The sequence below is a fragment of the Rhopalosiphum maidis genome, chromosome 3 (genome assembly GCF_003676215.2).
Source record: "Rhopalosiphum maidis isolate BTI-1 chromosome 3, ASM367621v3, whole genome shotgun sequence".
NCBI lineage: Eukaryota > Metazoa > Arthropoda > Insecta > Hemiptera > Aphididae > Rhopalosiphum > Rhopalosiphum maidis.
Genome location: NC_040879.1, coordinates 8,089,255 through 8,108,675, shown reverse-complemented (window position 1 = coordinate 8,108,675; position 19,421 = coordinate 8,089,255). Strand labels below are relative to the sequence as shown.

Genomic DNA, 19,421 nt, shown 5'->3' with positions numbered 1-19,421 from the left:
CGTCATACGTTATAAAAAAAAGTTATAAAATGCTAGAAGAAATATATTTTGGTACTCCTATGGTTAAAACAAATATCTATAGTATTAGAGGTAGTCTTGGTATCTAATATTTTTAATTAGTCAGTGAAAAGTTAAATTATTTACCTACATTTTATGATTTTGTGAATAATGATTTTTCATATTTCATAATCTATGAGAACATTATAGAATTATACATCTAAATATTGCATTAGAAACCCGTATTATACACATTTTTACTGTTATCAATTGATTCTATTGATTAATCGTAGAATAATAATTTACTTTTTCTATCAAGAGGTTTCTAAATCATGGCCGTACACCAGTTTTATTAAAACATTTTTAAAACTGTATGCAAAGCTGGAATTATACAATCATTTTTTTAATTTATGTTTATAATTGACATTTCTGAAAAGGTTTTTTAAGGGGTCTAATATAGGCAATTTGAATGAAAAAAATAGTATTTAATTAATATAAAATATAATATTTAAATTATATTATGAAATTCATATTAACTTATAGGTTTTCATTGCTTTTGATGCATATTACGAAATTACTATAGAAAATGCATTAAAATATTTCCCTAACACGGACAGCTATTAAGTTGTTATATTGATTGTAAAGTTAAAAAACTTATTATAAAAATTAAAGTTCACAACCTTTCTAGGGCATATACCATTTATGACCATCTACTTCGTAATGTTAAGTATACTTTATGGCTTAATTATTTTATCTAACCATATCAGCTATAATTTTATTATTTTACTACTAATTAACAATGTACTTACTCATCAAAAATTGACTGTGAGACGTCCTCTTACAATCTGGACCAATATAATATAAAAAAAAAAAAGTTCTAACTGATTGATTCATAACCGACGTGCAGCCAAAACTATGATAGCTTGAGGTTTGACATTTTCGTGGTGCTTTTTTATCACTGCATAGGTTTGTACCTATAAAAAAAAGGATTTCGTGAAATTTTGATTTTCAATTTTCGATTAGTATATTTTTACGTGCCAACTCGTTGAGTTACTTGACATATACATAGTGTTGTTAGAATATAGAATGTTTATTATTACTTATTAAACAATTTAATAAAGCGGTGTAAAACATTAACAAACATCGTTTATTCGGCGGTCTTAGCGGTGACGGTGTCTTTTACGGAGACAGCGGTCAAAACAAAAACTAAAAGCTGCTATGCCGAGTCATTGGGCCCGGGGTACAGTGTGACCAGCGAAGGGCACGCAGTGTCCCTGGCCCTTACAATAATTTAAAAAAAATAAAATTAATAAAATTATAGCAAATTAATAGTTGCTAACAGTGTATTGTGTAATATGGGAATAATAACATAACGAAATATAGTTTGGGCCGATAATTATATAATAAAATATAATATAAACATGTAATATACGACAATTAATCGCATGTTCGTGTTTCAGGCAAAACGCCGTCCGGGTGTACAACTGCACATCCGGAGCTTTGAACCCGCTCCGCTGGGAGGAACTGGGCAACCTGTGCCAGTACCACTCGCTGACCGCGCCGTCCAAGTACTTGCAGTGGTATCCGGGCTTCTCGTTCCGCACCAACCGCATGGTGCACAGGCTGTGCGAGATCCTGTTTCACTTCGTGCCCGCGTTTGTGCTGGACATCGTGCTCCGGCTCACCGGTTCCAAGCCCATGTGAGTGTTATATCGTGTGACTAGTGCTTGATCAACTGCCACTTACGCAGGTCTTACGACAAGACTTTGGAAATTTGGGCGTTTTTTCACGATCGAAGCGAAAAAGAGGGTAGGAAAACGTGGGTAGGTACCCGTTCAGCAGTACTGCTGAAAGTGTCGGGTGTGAAGGTCGTCGTCGAATTAGTCAACCGTGTCGTCGTGTTATAAATTTGAAGTCAAAAGATGAATCGTTTCGTGTGAAAAACACCATATGTCAGCCTATATTATTGAATATAGCTGAAAAAATTCCATGATTCATTTATATTTTTATTCGTTATCGAGATAAATTTGAACATCGAGTACCTAGATGTTATTGGAACTAAAAGTACTCTTCGTTTGTACGTATCGAAATTTTAAAATTTTTGAACATATTGCCGACATAAATGTATGCTATAGACGCCTATAGTTATTAATAAATCTGATGACCTGCACACTGTCGATATATTATTATACAAAATTACACTACTTTAATGTATTCTTTTCAAAATCCAAATCAGAATCAGCTAGTACTAGTTTACTATACAATAGTAATAATCGAAACAAAAAACTGAACAAAGAGCAAATTACAAGGGGCGCAAAAAAAAAAAATAGATACAAAATTTAACGTAATTATTTATTTTATCCCGGGATGTGTTTGGTTTCCGTTAAACTGAAAAATAACTAGTTAGAAAGTAAGTTAACAAAATTGTGACTTTCTAACTAGTTAATAGCCATCTCTGAGTTACCACTGCCGATCATAATAGTATTATGTTATAATCGTATTACTTTATGCCAATAGTATAACCGTATAGGTACTTACCAATATTAGACATTTAAAATATACCTACAATTTTAATAGTTTGTTAACAATGTTTCGTTACGAGACTTTGTAGAGAATTGAAAACCGTTTTCTAATTGTTTATCGTCCAACGCATAATATCACACGAAACACAGTTAAAACACAGAATATTCTGTGGTTAAAACAATTATTAACATCCGTATGCTGTCAGATTTGGTGCTCCAAAAGTAATTTGACAATTAAAATATACACTATACTCCGACAAGTGCATAATCCTCATAATTATCTATACTTTATGTTTATTCCCTTCGTAGCTATATAATATTATATATATATAAATACTAATGTCTAATATTTGTTTACACGGCAAACTCAACGAACATAATATTATATTTTGCTTGTATAAAAAATTGCCTATAGTCGTCCCCTTAATAATATAATATCAGTTATAATTTAAAATATATACAATTGAATAAATACATAAACATTCATTAATTTATTAATATAATAATATTCTATAAATCATAAAATTAATCATAAATAATATTTAAATTTTCAATTAAGATTGACTGACATGGAGTATGAATAATTTCACCGATTAGAATTTTCATCAGTCAAATTGTATTAATTTTAACATCAATAATCTGTCTTCTTAATATTTTAGTATTGATAAATATATTTATAGACATTTTTGAATTTCAAACTATACTTTTACAAGCTTTAATCATCGGTTAACTATATTTCTTTTGGCCCAAACCTTGCTATCAGTGATTAGTTTGCAACATGGGTAAGCAATAAACCTAAGATACCAATATACCTTGCTCATAGTATTGTGATAAATTACAATTAATTTACTTTGTGTTGGTGAAGGAGTGGTCACCCGCTCTCATTCCAGCCTAAGTTTTAAAAATAAGCATTGAGTAATAACCAACAAGTATTCTTTCTAGCCCCAAGTGGTGCTGACAATTTTAAATGCAGTGCCTAATACATTGTGTGTTGTTCCACAGGATGTTGAAAATTTATCGAAGATTCAAAATGGCAGCTCGAACCGGCGAATTTTTTGCACTTCATCAGTGGGATTTTATCAGCAAGAACATCCAGGAGCTTAATAAAGACATTTCATTTGTCGATAGGCGGATGTTTCCCGTAGACATCACTCAAGTAGTGTGGGACACATACGTCAAGGACTATGTGTTTGGCATACGGAACTACGTGCTCAAAGATCCACCATCGACCATCCCACAAGCGCTAAGTAAACTACAAAGGTATAAACGAAGAAAACTGTTTTTTTTTTTTTTTTTTTATAAACACAAAAGTAAAATAAACAGCCTGGCCCAAAAAATGTCTAATAATAATACATCAACACTTTGTTTTGTTTCAGATTTTATTGGATGCATAGGATGGCACAATGCGCGTTTATCGGGATAGTAATGCATGTTCTCAAATCAAAGTGATCAGAAACAAGATTTTATTTTTTGTATAATATTAACTACAAATATTATAATTATATATTATGTTATGTTACATTAATAGTATTAAGTAATTGAACAATTAATTTTTTTTTTTAGTGTTACATAAAAATTGATGTAATATTCTATTATTTTATGGTTTGCATAGTATAATTTTAGTATTAAATTAATTTTATCGATCATATCATTACAATATGTAAAAAAAGTTTTATATATATAATATATTAATAAAATACCTACTATTGATATAAGATATAATAATTTTTTGGGCATCATAAAAAGACACCAATAATAATAGTTAATAACCGCAGTCTTTTTGTTGTTTTTAAAAAATAAAATAAAATATTTTCCATTTTCAAATACGCAATTATGTCATTAGAATTTAAAAATAATCCAACGATATGTCATACAAAGCACAACTTTAAATAATTATAATAATATCTAGATATCATACCAGTGAGCAGTATACATAATGTTACAAGATCACAGATCACAATGTATAATATTAAAAAAAGTTAAGTTGTATAGATGATATTGTCGTCATTCTCAATCAATTATGATAAAAATTAAAAAAAAAAAAGTAATTATGTTGTTAATCTTCGGGAAAAACGAAATATTAAACAAAAAAAATACACTAGTGTAAAAAAAAGAAAAAGTTATAATCATAATAAAATTGAAACTATTTTAAAATCTCTAAGAGATAAAAATGGAACGAAGAACTTAATATTAATACAAATAAATATTACTTAGGAGCTAAAATATACATTACAACCATACAAAAAGTTAATTTTTATGATTTTTTTTTTCATTTAACCAATTGCATGATAGCAAAGACATTTTACAAACTAATATGTTTCATTCTTCATTTAAGTCTTATCAGTTGTAGGGTATTTTGGAGCTAGCCAACATTCTGGAGTTCTCGCTTGACCAGTCGTGTAAGCAACTGAAAAATAATAATATTTTAAAATAATTAGTTAACATAAACAAATCAAAAAGCACAAAGTACTATTTCATAGAAACCATTACAGAGCATGTATATACACTGTTAAAATAAACAAAATATTTGTAAGTATTAAATAAAACTAGAATAATGAAGTAAACTTACCAATATTGCAAGTACATTGGAACCCATAAGCATATAAAAAACACTTGTCCAGCCAAACAGGTTGGATATGTAAGCAGCCAGAAGAGGTCCAACGGCTGCTCCTAATTTTAAACAAAAACAAATTAATGATTAGAACACATCCACTATTAAAACATGTAACAACTAAAAATATTCAAGTGTATACCTATTGATCCAGTGCCATCAATTATAGATGTAACAGTAGATAATGCTTTGGAATTTCCTTTTAAAGAACTGTGTGTTCCTAGTTCAGCAGATACTGCAGTAGTAATCAGTGCATATGGCCCATTAACCAAACCACCAGCAATAACTAATAAAGCAATGTTCACAATTAAATTGACCGAAGACAACAAATTGTAAGCATATAGCTGAAAAACAAAATTATATTATTTATCAAAATATTAGGATAATATGAATTAAGGACTGCACTTACAGATGGAATGGCCAAAAATAACATGACTGCACATGTACATGCACTTTTTCCAAACATATCACTAAATATTCCTGCAGCAATTCCACCAAAAATACCACCAACATCAAATAAAGTAGACAAATCTGCACTCTGTGAAGGGCTATAAGTGGCTATTTAAAAAAGAAAATTTTAATACAGTTAATTCATAGTAGTAGATTAATACTAATAACAACTTACAAGAATACTTAATATAATTTGGTAACCAGTATAGAAAAGTGTAACTGACTAGTTTTGCAAAGAATAAACACATAGAGAATTCAATTACACCCTGAAATATAAAAATACCTATGAACATAAATTTATTCTTAAAAAAAATGTCAAAAAATACATACAGGAATTTTGATGGCACCAATAAAACCAACAGCTTTTTTTGGTGAACCATTTAAATGAGAAAGAATTGGGCTGCCTTCAGTTTTTTCTTTTACTTCATCCTAAAATGTTAAAAAGAATTATATAAATTTAATATTTGTGAATGGTTTGCTAATATAAATCCATCACCTGTTAAAAGCTAGAATCAAATTGAATAACTAATATTACAATATAATATAGTTTTTAAAATCTTATAGTTAACTTATTTACATTATAATTGAACAACCATTACCTAATTATAATAATAATTATATACAATAACAACTATATTTTACATATATATTTAAAAAAAACAATAGAAATACATTTCAAAACATTATAATTTTAGTATAACTTAATTAGGTTAAATGTATAGTATATTAAGTAAATATTTAAAGACTGACAACCTTGTTTTATTTATTATTATTTCTTAAATTAAACACAAATTACTTAGTTTTAAAAAGTGAAGACAGATGTATAATATCTATATCTAATATTAAATGGATATGGTGGAAAATCATGAGAACTTTACATTCTTCATAATAGGTATATTTACTTCTAATAACCAATACATAATAAGTATTGGGGTTAATTACAATATATTGTATTACAAATGGTTAAAAATCATAAGACAATTAAAATTAATTCAGTGATCCCAATAAGTGATACATTGATCAAGCAAAAATTGGCCACTGCCGTGAAAAAACACATGTAAAAGTGAAAAATATTATGTTTAATATAATTAAATCACAACATTCAAATCTATTTAAAAATTAAATAAAAATACAAAAATTTTCTGCCTGTTTGTCACACCATTTATTCGGTTAACGCCATACAATTTTTTCAAAAATCATTATTAAAAGCTTTAATTGTTATTAAATTGTTGTTTAGTACCAATATATATGACATGATATTACTTAAATATTTTAGTGATTTAATATTACATCTAGTAAATCCCACCACAACACTATTGTACTGTGCAATGTGTGCAAATATTTACCAAAAATCTTTTTAGATAAATGAATTTGCATAGTACAACTTACAAAAGTTTACAGGCGTCTTGAGTAATCTGAAAGCAATAGAAGTCTAGAAATGTGCAACAGGCACACTGTTTACATTATTGGACATCACTGGGCAGAAAACGAATATTATTTAAAAACATCAGTTTATCATAGAAAGCTTTGTTTACTTAAATCAAAATTTAAATAGGCGGTTTATCAATAATGAATCGTGATATTACTAATAATATCTACTCGATAACAGAAGCTATTCTATTTTTAATTGTTGCCAGGCTTACACCTATGTGGTTTTTAGAAACAAATTTTAGTAAACAACCTCACTTGATACTTTAAAATTACATAATATAATAATATAAATTAAATCATAAGTTATAAATTACAAAAACATAACGAGCAATTTATTAAGTAATTACATTAAGAACGTTTTCCCAAAAATATTGCAAAATATCTAAAATGTATCAACAAGCATTTTTATTGAAAATTATTAAAATTCCATTTCACAAATCAATTGTAAAATAAGTTAGGAATTATGTAGATAATCAAACTACGACTTGTAAATTTGTGAAAACGTACTATTATAATACTAACATTAAATAGCTAGAACTATGTTTTAAAAAAATGATAAACAAATTAAATAAATAAATAAATTGAATAGTTATTAAAGCAAAGAATAGAACTTTACCTTGTTAGAAGGTAACAATGACAACTCCTTAGATGAAATATCGCCAAGAGGTATAGAGACCTCTTGTGGGGAAGTACTGGGTTTTTTCTAATGAAAACAAGCATAACAAAAGCATCAGAATGTTATAAATATGTATTATAAATATTATATTATTTATGTTACTCAGATACATGCTGTTAAGCAATAATGCAGAGTAAAAAAAGCTACAAACAAACATTGGCCAACATTTTTTATATTAAATAAATCCACAATTATGGCATACTGAATGTTTAAGCCACAATTTAATATTTAAATTCAAGTCATTTTAAAAATATTTCAAGAGAAGAATTATACACAAATATAATGGTATAAAAAATCTTAACAAAAATAAAAGTAAACATAAATATTTTACAAGATCGAGAATTAATAATCATACTATTGAAAGTAGATGCTATAAACATATAATGATTATATTTATATCTCCATTATTATGATATAAAAATATAATGAATATAAAAATTACACCACAAAACATCACAGGCCTAATTCTTAAACCAACATTCAAAATAATAATTAGTTATTATATTTTAAAAATGATTTTATAAAAAATTTAAAAATAAATAACTGAGAATTTGTAAATACAAACCACTAAAAAAATCAAGTGTATAATTGAAAGAGAACTTTTAGATAGAAATATATTTTATAAGACAATACAATGCGAAATACAATAACAATAAAGCACAAATTTGATTAGATTAATGTCAACAGAATTTCATTTTATAATAATGTAACGATATAATTATTGAATTCTAATCAATTAAATTGTTGTTATATTAATATATGTATGCTAAAACCCAATAAAATAACTAACCTAACCAACAAATATTTACCTAAGGTAAATTATTAAATTAAATTTATTATTATTTTACTTATTTGTAAGTTAATTTCAATAGAAATTATCTTTGTTTTAAACAGAACTTAAGTAATTAATAATGAATGATTAACATTTATTTTATAATACCTTTTTTTTTATACTGGAATACCAAGGAAATAATAAAAAACTAAAAATGTTGTTGTTCTTTAAGGGCATTGTCTGAATATAAAGAATATTTTAAAAACAAAAAATAAATAATAACAATAAATATCAGAATGCGTAACAAAAATTTAATTTTGGATATAATAAATAAATATCAATAATTGATGACTTGAAAATCAGAACATTTCTAACTTCTAGTTAGTATACAAATATACATATATACATAAATAAATATATTAATGAACACACACTTGCCAAATTTAAAATAAGGTGTTAATAGCATGGGTGTGTAGCAAAAAGCTAAGAAAAAATGCTAAAAATTAAAACATAAACATTAATCACAATACCTTGCTTTTTCTTTGAAAAATGAGTTGATAGGAATCGACGACACGAACAAATTGGCGACAAACATTCAGATAATAAGTTAGTTAAAATAAAAATAAAAAGCCTCAATATAATAAATGTGAAACAAATAATTAACAATAGCAAATTGTAATTACTTTCATAATTACATGTTACCAATAATTTCTTTAAAAACATAAATGTATTGCTATTAATTATTAAAAATAAAAGAAAAGTATTTTGATAACTATGCGTTACAATAAAAATAAAATTTGATATTTTCAAATCAGTATTCTATTAGAAAAATACTGAAAATGTAATTAAATAAACAACCATTTATGTTTTAAATATATTCACTTTACAATATTATAATTTTAAGAATGAAAAAATATATTTTAAAAACTGTTTAAGTAATGAATGTTTTTAATTACTTGTTTCAGATCAGACATAAAACTCAGCAAATTTAAATACATAATACCCAGGAAGATAATATTTAGTTAGAACTAAAATAAAAATATAATAACATAAATTTTAAACTATACCATTAACGTGAATAAGCAAAAATGTTAATTAATTACACATTAATATATTTATTATTTATTAAGTTTTAAACTTTTGAACTAAATGTAAGATATTAATGATTTAAAAAAAATTAGTATTACAACTAAAAAACTAATATTAAATTATAAATTAACTTAAAATAAATTATAGCTTCTTATTTATATTAAAATTCTTATTTAGGATGGATATTCCATTTTAAAAATAAATAAAATTATTCAAATTAACTAAGTACATTAATATGTATGATTCATATATTTTATATTTGGTGGTAAATATATGTTTTTAAAAAGTGAGTGCTTAGAATAAACAAATTATTTTACACAAAAATTTAACTAATTCCATAAAAAATTTTAAAAAACTTAATAGATCACAAAAAATGTCTTAAATGCTATAATTTAAGATTCGAGTTACTCTATTCACCAGAAATTCACCATTAAATAGATTTTAAATATAAAATTAGTTTTAACAAAAGGTTTTTTACCTTTAATTTTAAAGTATTTAAGATATTTCCTTTAATTCATTAAACATTATAAAAAACAAAGAATGTTAATAATTATTCGTTATACATAATAAAAATAATGACAGTTAACAATGAGTTCTTTTAAAGCAGTGTTAGGCATTTAATAATATTACTTTTATACACTGTATACAAGATTTATAAATGAATGCTCCATGCATTTAAATGATGAAAAAAAATTATAACACAGGAAGGAAACTTATTTATATTCATAGCACAAACCCAAAATTAAAGCAATACACTAACATACCTCTTCTGAACTGCCCTTCAAAATTTCATTTTCTTCTGGTATATTATAGTCTCGATGAGGAGATTGTCTTCGTATTCCATTTCTTTCTAAGGCCTAACCACGTTGTAGTAAGACAAAAACAAAGCCCACATAAAGCATTAAGAAATGACAGAATTATAAGAATTATTTTAAAAAAAAATGTTAAATTTGGCTTATGTACTGTAATTATTATCATAATAAATGATTTCTTTTTTAATCAGAAACAAACTATGATTATAATAATATTTACATTACATAAGGGAATTGAGCCATTTTAAAATTAATACCAGTGCTATTGTTGTCACATAATACTGTAGACAAATATTCACAATATCACATACTAAACTAAGGTTATATGTTTTAAATATTACAAAATGATTAGAATCTCTTATAATTTGTCTTGTTATGAAATTGTCAGTAATAATATCCCTTTGAATTAATTGACCAAAAAAATATTAATTCCACAATATTTTCATACAAAATTTTTATTTTAAAGTTAATTGTATATAAATGTATATTTTACCACGAGAAGATTGAGTTAATAATATTATTTTAAACACACATTTTACTTAAATTATATCATTTTTTTCCTTTTAGGTCAATATTTTACTATTAAATTGAGAAATTATCATAACAATCTCAATATATAAATAGTAATAAAAATAAAATTGTAAAGAGATACCCAAAGTTCACACTTAAATTGTAATTCTAAAAAGCAAGAAAATATTTTACACTTTTAAGGAATTTAACTAGTTATCTTTTAGTTATTAACACATATAAACATATATAAACAGAAATCTTTATGTTTTCAACTCAAACATAAGCACAAAAAACTACTTAAGCCAAAACTAACACGTTTTCAATGACCAAATTACAATAAAAAATATTATATCATATTACTACTTTGGTCATATGTAATTTAATAATTGTTAATATAATTTTATATACATTTTACAGGGACAATTGTTATAGTTTTAGTCAAGTAATATTGCTGATTAAATAAAATTTTGAATTAATTGGTACATAATTCTCAATAAACTTCATATCATTAAGTTAATCTGATAATATAATATATTGTTTAATAATATTATAAAAATTGTATAGGGTATTTAAATCATAAGAATAAAAATAAAATAGTAAATATTGTAAAAATAAATAAAATGGGAGATATAAAACAAACATCTTACCTTGTGACCATTCTGAACTTTTTCATTCAAATGAGTATTACTATTTATATCAGATGGATGAACCACAAGAAACAAATAGTTTAAAATTCCAGAAGTAATTATAAATATTCCAGGAACAATAAATGATAATCCCCAATTGGATTCAACATACAAACTGGCAAGTAAAGTACCAATTATATTTCCAATAGATGTGTGAGAATTCCAAATACCAAATATAAATCCTAAAATTCCATTAATAAATAAATAATAATTAATTTAAGAACAATAACAATTTATAACAATCAGTGTTTAATTTTTAGTTAACCTCTATTTCCTTTGCCAAACCAATTTCCCATTGCAGTTACAACACCTGGCCATCCAGTAGTTTGACATATACCACCAAATATCTAAAATGTTTAACATATAATATAAAATGATACTAATTTAATGAATACTTATATTTAACAACTACAATAATTTCAGTAAAATACCTGAACTCCGATAAAATACCACATGGAATGTATATTGTAATAATGAGCTAATCCAAACATTGAGCAAGCTGTACCAGATAAAAGCATTCCAATCGTTAGAAAAATTCGTATATTGACGCGTTCCGCAATTATACCACTAAAATAAAATCATTAATGTAATTAGATAATATGTAGATTGTTATAAAACTATTACTATAATATTATTTTACATCAAAGTATAGTGAAACTGATAAAATAATGAATTTATTAATTCATATATGTTATTATTTATTAAATAAATAATGAATAATAATAATACCTTGATTAATTGTATTCTATATTTAGTTAATACTAATAAGCTCGGTTACTTTAATTACAACCAATGTTAACACTAAACAATATTGATTTAATTATAAATACCAAAGGTTATATCAATATTTTATATTTACCTAAAAAACATTGCTATCGCATAGGCAAAAAGAAATGCCGAATCCAATGTTCCAAACAAAGCACTATGGTTTTCCACATCTGTAAATATTTTAATGAGTAAAATTAATATATTTATACAGTCTTATTCATTCCAAACATAATTCAATATTATAATTCCAGATATGGAATATAATATCAGATAAATTAATTATCATAACTTACTAAATGGTGCCCAGTTACACCAATCAGGATCTGTGTTATTAATAGGAGGAGAAGTAGTAACTTCGGAACAGTTTTGGTACAATACAATTTTAACAACACTAATAGGTTTTCGAGATGCATGATAAGCCGCATAGGTGATGAATGTCAAAACAAGAACACTATATTTATACCTAAAACCAATCAAAACAGATTAAAATAATATATTTATGATAATTATATAATGGATAAAAAATATTATTTAAATATCAATTAACTATAAATAGAACCAAATTAAAATGAAAAATATTCTAACACAACTATTGTATCAACAGCAACAATATTTCATTCTAATTTCTCTTTTGTTACTAGAAGAGTATAGAATAAATTCAGATTACACAAAACATAAAAATTCATATTCTTATTATTTAATCCTCTTAAAACTAGAACAATCAATCCACTTTTAACATTGCAATACATTGCTCAATATATTTGTTGGTTATCACTTATTTTAAACTAACAATATTAAAGCTACAGATAAACTACTATAATATTGCTCTAAGTGCTTGCTGCTTATTTTAGGCATTATATTTAGTAACAATCTGTACCATGATTTGTATATCATTTGTAACCAAGGTACTTAATTAGCTAGGTACAAACAAATAAAAATTATCATAAATCAGTGTAAATAATATTTTTTTAAGAAATAAAAGTTAGTACTCATTTAAATTAAAAAAGTTGAAAACCACACAGCAGGTGTATATATAATAAACTCAGTGGAAACAAAAAACAGATGTTTCCTACCACTTGATGAAAACTAGTTGGTGCTGAGTACAATTCTTAACATGAATAGAGTATAGTCAGTTATCTACTTAATACAAGAAACTGCTAATATTATTAAAATCATAATTATTTTATAATTAGTATTTTATTATTCAGAAATAATTAACTTAAAATATAGGTTATAACAGTAAGTAATTTATTTTACTGACAATAATACTTAAATTATTCATAATCAAAGAAATTATTTGGATTACAAAATACTTATACAAATATTTAAATTAATTATAGTATAAAAATAATCCTTGGATAAATATATTTGAACACAGTATCTTTGAAAACAGAATTAAAAATTAACAGATAAACAAAAGAATAAATACATCATTTTAAAATAATACTCAGGAAATTTACTCTAGTATGTTATAATTTATATTATACTATAATATCAAATGATTATTATAAATGTTTTAAGTTTAAGTTTAATAATTTACACAAAGAAAAACTGTTTACTATAAATACAATTTTGTTCAATACTGAAAAATTACAAAATACTTCATATTTTATCCTAACCTTAAACAAAATCTCAAATAAGTATAATATCATATACTAGAGTCTGTTCAACGAGAGAACGCGCCAATACTATGTAATCCCCCGCATCACCATGCTATCAAAACTGGTTTGCTTATGGCTGTATATCATGGGGAAATACTGATTTTCGGTCAGTGACGTGTTCTCTCGCTGGACAGAGTATATCTATCTACACTGATTTATAATTTATTTAAGATTAAGTCAACTTAAAATATTTTGCATTTTAAGAAAATAGATTCATTGGTAGATATTAATTATTATAATTATTTTTTATTATTAAGTTGACTAAATATTAAATACTGTAAACCTCTAAAACTTGATGTAACACATTGACTAATTACACAAAGTATACTATTATTGTTAATTATATAAACATTACTCAAATTACTATCAAAATAATTGATATGCTATGACAATTTAGAAATAAATATGAAATTCATGTCAAATTAACATGATAATAATTAAGTCATGAATGTTTTCATTGATATACACCTAATTGATTTAATAATATTGATTATAGGTATATAACTAACCTTTGACTAACACAAATATTATTTATATTATGTATATTAAATGTTTCTATAAATATCATTTGTTAAAAATACTTAAATTATTATAAAATATTTATGTAATCAAATGCAAAGTTTTTTATCCAAATAAAAATTAATATGATAGAAAAAACCAGAAATTTATTTTTTTATGTAAGAAAAATATGTTATTGAATTTCTATAGTAAGTATGATACTTGTAGAGGTCATAATCTTTATCTTTGTCCTTTGAATTACTCCAAATGTATGACTCATATTTATATTAAAAAGTATCTATGATAGAGACTTTTTTTTATTTATTTTAAGATTATACAATTTTTCAGCACACCAGGTGCTATTATAAGTATTTATGTTTTACAGTTATTAATTAATTGTAATTATTAAAACATGAATTAATAATAATGAAAATGTTTTCAAAGCAATATTATAAGTATGATGGAGATTTTAAAATTTTAATAATTAAATGACTAATATTTTTTTTTAATGGATATATTATTACATGCAATTAATAAAATATGATTTGTATTAGATATGAGTATATAGGGTTTAATCTACCAAACTAATAGTTAACAGTTTTCTAATTAAGAAAATAATAAACCATCATAATATTTTATAGAATGCCTATAGACAGCTAATATATTTTTCAACTTAATTGATTTTAAAACAATTATTTGACCAATTGTGTACCTAAAAGGTTTATCTATATATATAAATAATAAAAACACAATTTTAATAAATTAATTAGGTACAATTATATTGATAATTTTTATATTAAATTGGTCTCATAATAGTTATATAGATAAAATAAAAACATTTATAAAGTTATTGTCAGTTGATTCCAGTATGATTGATGATATACAAGATTAGATATAATGGGTAATTATATCAACATTTACTGTTGATGATAGTTGTTGGATAAAATTATTTTATGCCGGTAAATAATAATTTGTTTATTTTTTATTAATAAATACTCAAATAACTACTTATCAAATTAACAAATTATGTAAGTACCTACTTTAATATAGTATAATTAACAAAATATAACAATATTTAAATAGGTACACAGATTACCAGAAAATAGGTGGTTTTAAATGCTTAAACTTTATTCTAAATCAAAAAAGTACTAATATACATAGGTTTATAATATATATTTTGATATTATTTTACTATACATGAAACATAATTTGTTTTAAGAGTTTTTTAGTATAATGTGTTTTTGCTAAAAAAAAACTTGTAGGCTTTATATTGTAAACTTTACACGACTTGGACTACAAAAAATTTCAGAAGTTGTAATAAGTATTTAAATAATCACAATTTTTAGAATATTTTGAAAATGTATTTACTGTCATTATTTAAATGTTATTCAAAAATCAAAGTCTATTTTCACTTGAAAATGTTTCAAAATAAAAATGATCAAAATCAAACTATTCAACAAGGCATAGTTATTATACTTATAAAGTCAATTTTTACAGTTGAAATAGTTTGATTTTATTTTAGACTTATGGCTGGTATACAACATAATTATAAATTGCCTGAATTTTTGCCTCGTAATAAATAGCTAAATCAAATACCTTTAACTGCCTACTTAAGTATAAAATTTATTTTACAAAAGCAAATTCAAATTCTACCTACCTATACCGAACAAAAATATTTTAATGCCTTAATAATAATTATATTGTATTTGAATGTTTTAAAGCCTAACGTAGCGATTTTAATCTGTTACTTATTCCATAAGAATTTTCAAATAATAAGTAAAAGATCTTAGACAATCTAAATGAATATTATTAAAGATAGAACACAGTCATAAATATCGACTTATCCCCAATAGCTATCAGGGATGTCTGTATTAAAATACTTTTGGTATACTTACAGATTTTCACGGTCAACAATCCGGCTGAGGCTGGGACACTTATCGGAAACCTTTTGTAGAATCTGTACGCCATATGGGACGGAGTTAGTCGGCGACGACATGACGGTGGACGGATAATTTGTCGTGTTGATGATGAATGTGCGATGTTTGAATACGCCCGAGTGGAGGCGCGTTAAGTCGAATGCTTTTCGGCTCTAATGAGAAACGTTCGGGTGCCGACTACAAGAAACGGAAAACATTGTTGTAGGAACTAAAATGAGCGGACGACGTGTACGTGAACGGCAGTTGCATGTCGAAAAATGCGTTTATTATTTTTACAATGAATTTAGTAGTACCTATTTTATTTCTAATTAAAAACTGTTGGCGGCGCCGATGCTGTCGGTGAGTACTGAGTAGGCAGACGAATTTATGTGAGCTCGACGGCTACGGGGAGGGATAGACAAGAATGACAGAGAGTGGAGACAGAAGAGCGCAAAAAAATGAAATTTGAACAAAATAAAAAAAAAAAAAAAAAAAAAAAAAACTGAAACCGAGCCGAACCGGTCGACGACTGTTTATTGTATCACGCTATCATCGCCGTCGCGTGAAAACCACGAGTTATCAGCGGCGGCCGTATCAGTAGTCTGCGACAAATGTGGCGACGGCAGTTGTACCGACCGTGGTGTAGAAGTGGTTGTGGCGACGGCGTGTGGTAATAGTGGCGGCGGCTGTCGACTGCACGCGCGAACAGGCGGAAGGCCGGAAAAATAAATCAAAAAATCAAACGTTTTGGCGCCGCGCTCGCAAATGTCAAATGATAATAATATAATTTTATACTATTACATAAACATATCATGTACAGGTAGGACAGCTGCTGGTGTAGTGATACAAAATTAATGTAATAATGTTAAGTATTTAGGTATGCGCCAAGATCGGCGGAGAATTTTTTTGTAATTCAACCGCCGTGCGCCGCCCGATTTAATCTATATCATGATACATGTATATAATAAATTATTAAATGCGCCCGTGTTCAAATTAATAATAATATGTTTAGCGTATGGGTATACGATATAATATAAGGTACAACGTACAAAAATAACAAATAATATACGTGTATATTATTACGATATATGCGTAGGTATACTGGTGACGGCGCGTGCGGTATGTATTATGTAGACATCTATATACCTAGTCTATATTATTATAATATATATATTATCTAGATGTTGTCTGTTATAATAAAATGTACTAGCATAAATTGTGAGACGAATATTTTTTTTATCTTAAGAATAATGTGTATAGAAATAATAATTATATACTATTCGGACGATAGCGAACGAATCAACGACGCGTATAGGTTAGGTACCTAGTACGTATAACGCGCCACAATTATAATACGATGGTAATACAGCTATAGGTTTATAATAAACTGTAATAAACATTTTAATGACGCCGATCGTGTCACTAAAAATTAAGTATAAATTAAAATAATTACAGATAATAAAATATATTATATTATATAACGCGCGTAATTTAAAAAACTACGCGGCTATGGGTATTCTTAAATCAATTGATCGGTAAAAAAAAAAAAAAATATATATTATAAAATAATCATCATTATGCTTTTCAGGCAAGTGCGTTGTAAAAGGCTAAAATAAAATATTTTCGATTTCGCGGCGGCCAACTGCAAAAGTAGGAAATTGAAGAAAAAAACCGACAGTTATAATAATAATAATAATAATAAATAAAGCAATAAAAAATAATAATAATTAATATTATTACGATGAATGCGGCGGCGGCTGCGGCGGCGGCGGCTGCTGCTGCGGCGGCGGCTGCTGCTGCTGCTGCTGCTGCGACTGTTGTCGGATCGACGGCACGGCCGCGGTGTACGAGCGCCAATTGGAAAATGATACGGAACGCGTGTCGCTTCTTTTTAATTTCTTATTTTTCCCTCTTATAGCGCGCTGCTTCCCCCGCGCGACCGCCCACCGCAGCGCGATCGCGTTCAAATCGCGCGCGCACCGACGCCGCTGCGAGCGCGCGAGCGATCCGCTCGCACAGTCACACCGAAACGCTGGCGGCAGAGTAAAATACGTACAGGGTGTTCGTTTTGTCTGCGTGAGGTTTGAGCGACGCTCTTCGTCAGCACCTCTTATTATGTTATACCTATATTGTTACTATATAAATATTGGACATCGTTACTTATCCACAACACTCATTACTAACCTAACTTCGTATAATCTACTAATTATAGTCAGCCGAACTTGAAAAAATGTTGAAAAACTAAATTTAACAAGCTTATATGTATAAGAAAATCCTAAGTTCTACGCTAATGGTTTAAATATTTCACTTATATCAGTATTCCGCGTAAAATATGTGTACGAATATAATATGCATCCATTCCATCGAGCATTGTAATTGTATCAATAAATACACTTATGAAGTTATGAATACCACCGTTGCATATACGACAAGCGGTTCAATGTTACTGAGAATGTGAATGCAAATATTGATGTATATGTTATCAAACGATGCTATGGATGATCACCGACGGGACGAGCCATGATCACCCTGTATATTGGTATGTACAACGATATTATATACCTATGGGCTGTGTATAAATATATATAATTTATGCATATACACACGTGCATAGTATTATGTTATACAGAGTGATTATTTTAAAGTAAACACTTGTTATCTCGAAGAGTATTTACGTTTTTAAAAAAAAATTATATAACTGTAAATCATTACAAACATTTTTTTTTAATTTTTTACTTTTTAAATTACTTCATCGAGTTTTTATTTTTTTAAATGGAATATTTTTCTGAAAATTTTAACAAATAAAATGTAATTTCAAACGAGTATAGTTGATTAGGATTTATATTTTTTGTACAAAGTTTATACTAGTGGAGTGGTATGACAAGTGTAGATTCCCCGAAAAATGTTTGTTTATCATAGGTACTATATAAACTACTTGATTACTCATCTATTATAACAAATTACCCCTATTTCGGTTTTTATCAAAATTGTCTTGATATATTCAACTTCAAAATATGAAATT

General features: G+C 26.4%; 2 protein-coding genes across 7 annotated transcripts in view; one reads left to right on the top strand and one right to left on the bottom strand.

Annotated features, from left to right (window-relative positions):
- Window positions 1–4,045, top strand: part of LOC113560244 (putative fatty acyl-CoA reductase CG5065) — a 44,618-nt gene extending 40,573 nt beyond the window's left edge. The window contains exons 6-8 of the mRNA XM_026966011.1: window positions 1,458–1,697; window positions 3,522–3,779; window positions 3,896–4,045. Coding sequence (XP_026821812.1) covers window positions 1,458–1,697; window positions 3,522–3,779; window positions 3,896–3,968 — 571 coding nt within the window. The 3' untranslated portion in view covers window positions 3,969–4,045. The remainder of the gene's footprint in view (window positions 1–1,457; window positions 1,698–3,521; window positions 3,780–3,895) is intronic.
- Window positions 4,046–4,795: 750 nt separating this feature from the next.
- Window positions 4,796–18,278, bottom strand: LOC113560242 (glucose-6-phosphate exchanger SLC37A2). Of its 6 annotated transcripts, XM_026966007.1 has the most exons (16): window positions 18,140–18,262; window positions 16,714–17,092; window positions 16,379–16,597; window positions 12,618–12,787; window positions 12,416–12,494; window positions 11,988–12,123; window positions 11,822–11,903; window positions 11,518–11,738; window positions 10,313–10,405; window positions 7,628–7,714; window positions 5,911–6,009; window positions 5,756–5,846; window positions 5,540–5,688; window positions 5,273–5,474; window positions 5,089–5,189; window positions 4,796–4,926 (listed from the first exon to the last, which is right to left on the bottom strand). In XM_026966007.1, exons 3-16 carry the CDS (start codon window positions 16,477–16,479, stop codon window positions 4,882–4,884), a joined length of 1,656 nt encoding a protein of 551 aa, XP_026821808.1. In that variant the 5' UTR covers window positions 16,480–16,597; window positions 16,714–17,092; window positions 18,140–18,262; the 3' UTR covers window positions 4,796–4,881. The 6 variants fall into 6 exon arrangements, with proteins under 6 accessions (XP_026821808.1, XP_026821807.1, XP_026821806.1 ...); XM_026966006.1 differs by lacking the exon at window positions 16,714–17,092 and having other exon boundaries at window positions 18,140–18,278; XM_026966005.1 differs by having other exon boundaries at window positions 16,379–17,092.
- Window positions 18,279–19,421: the final 1,143 nt, after the last annotated feature.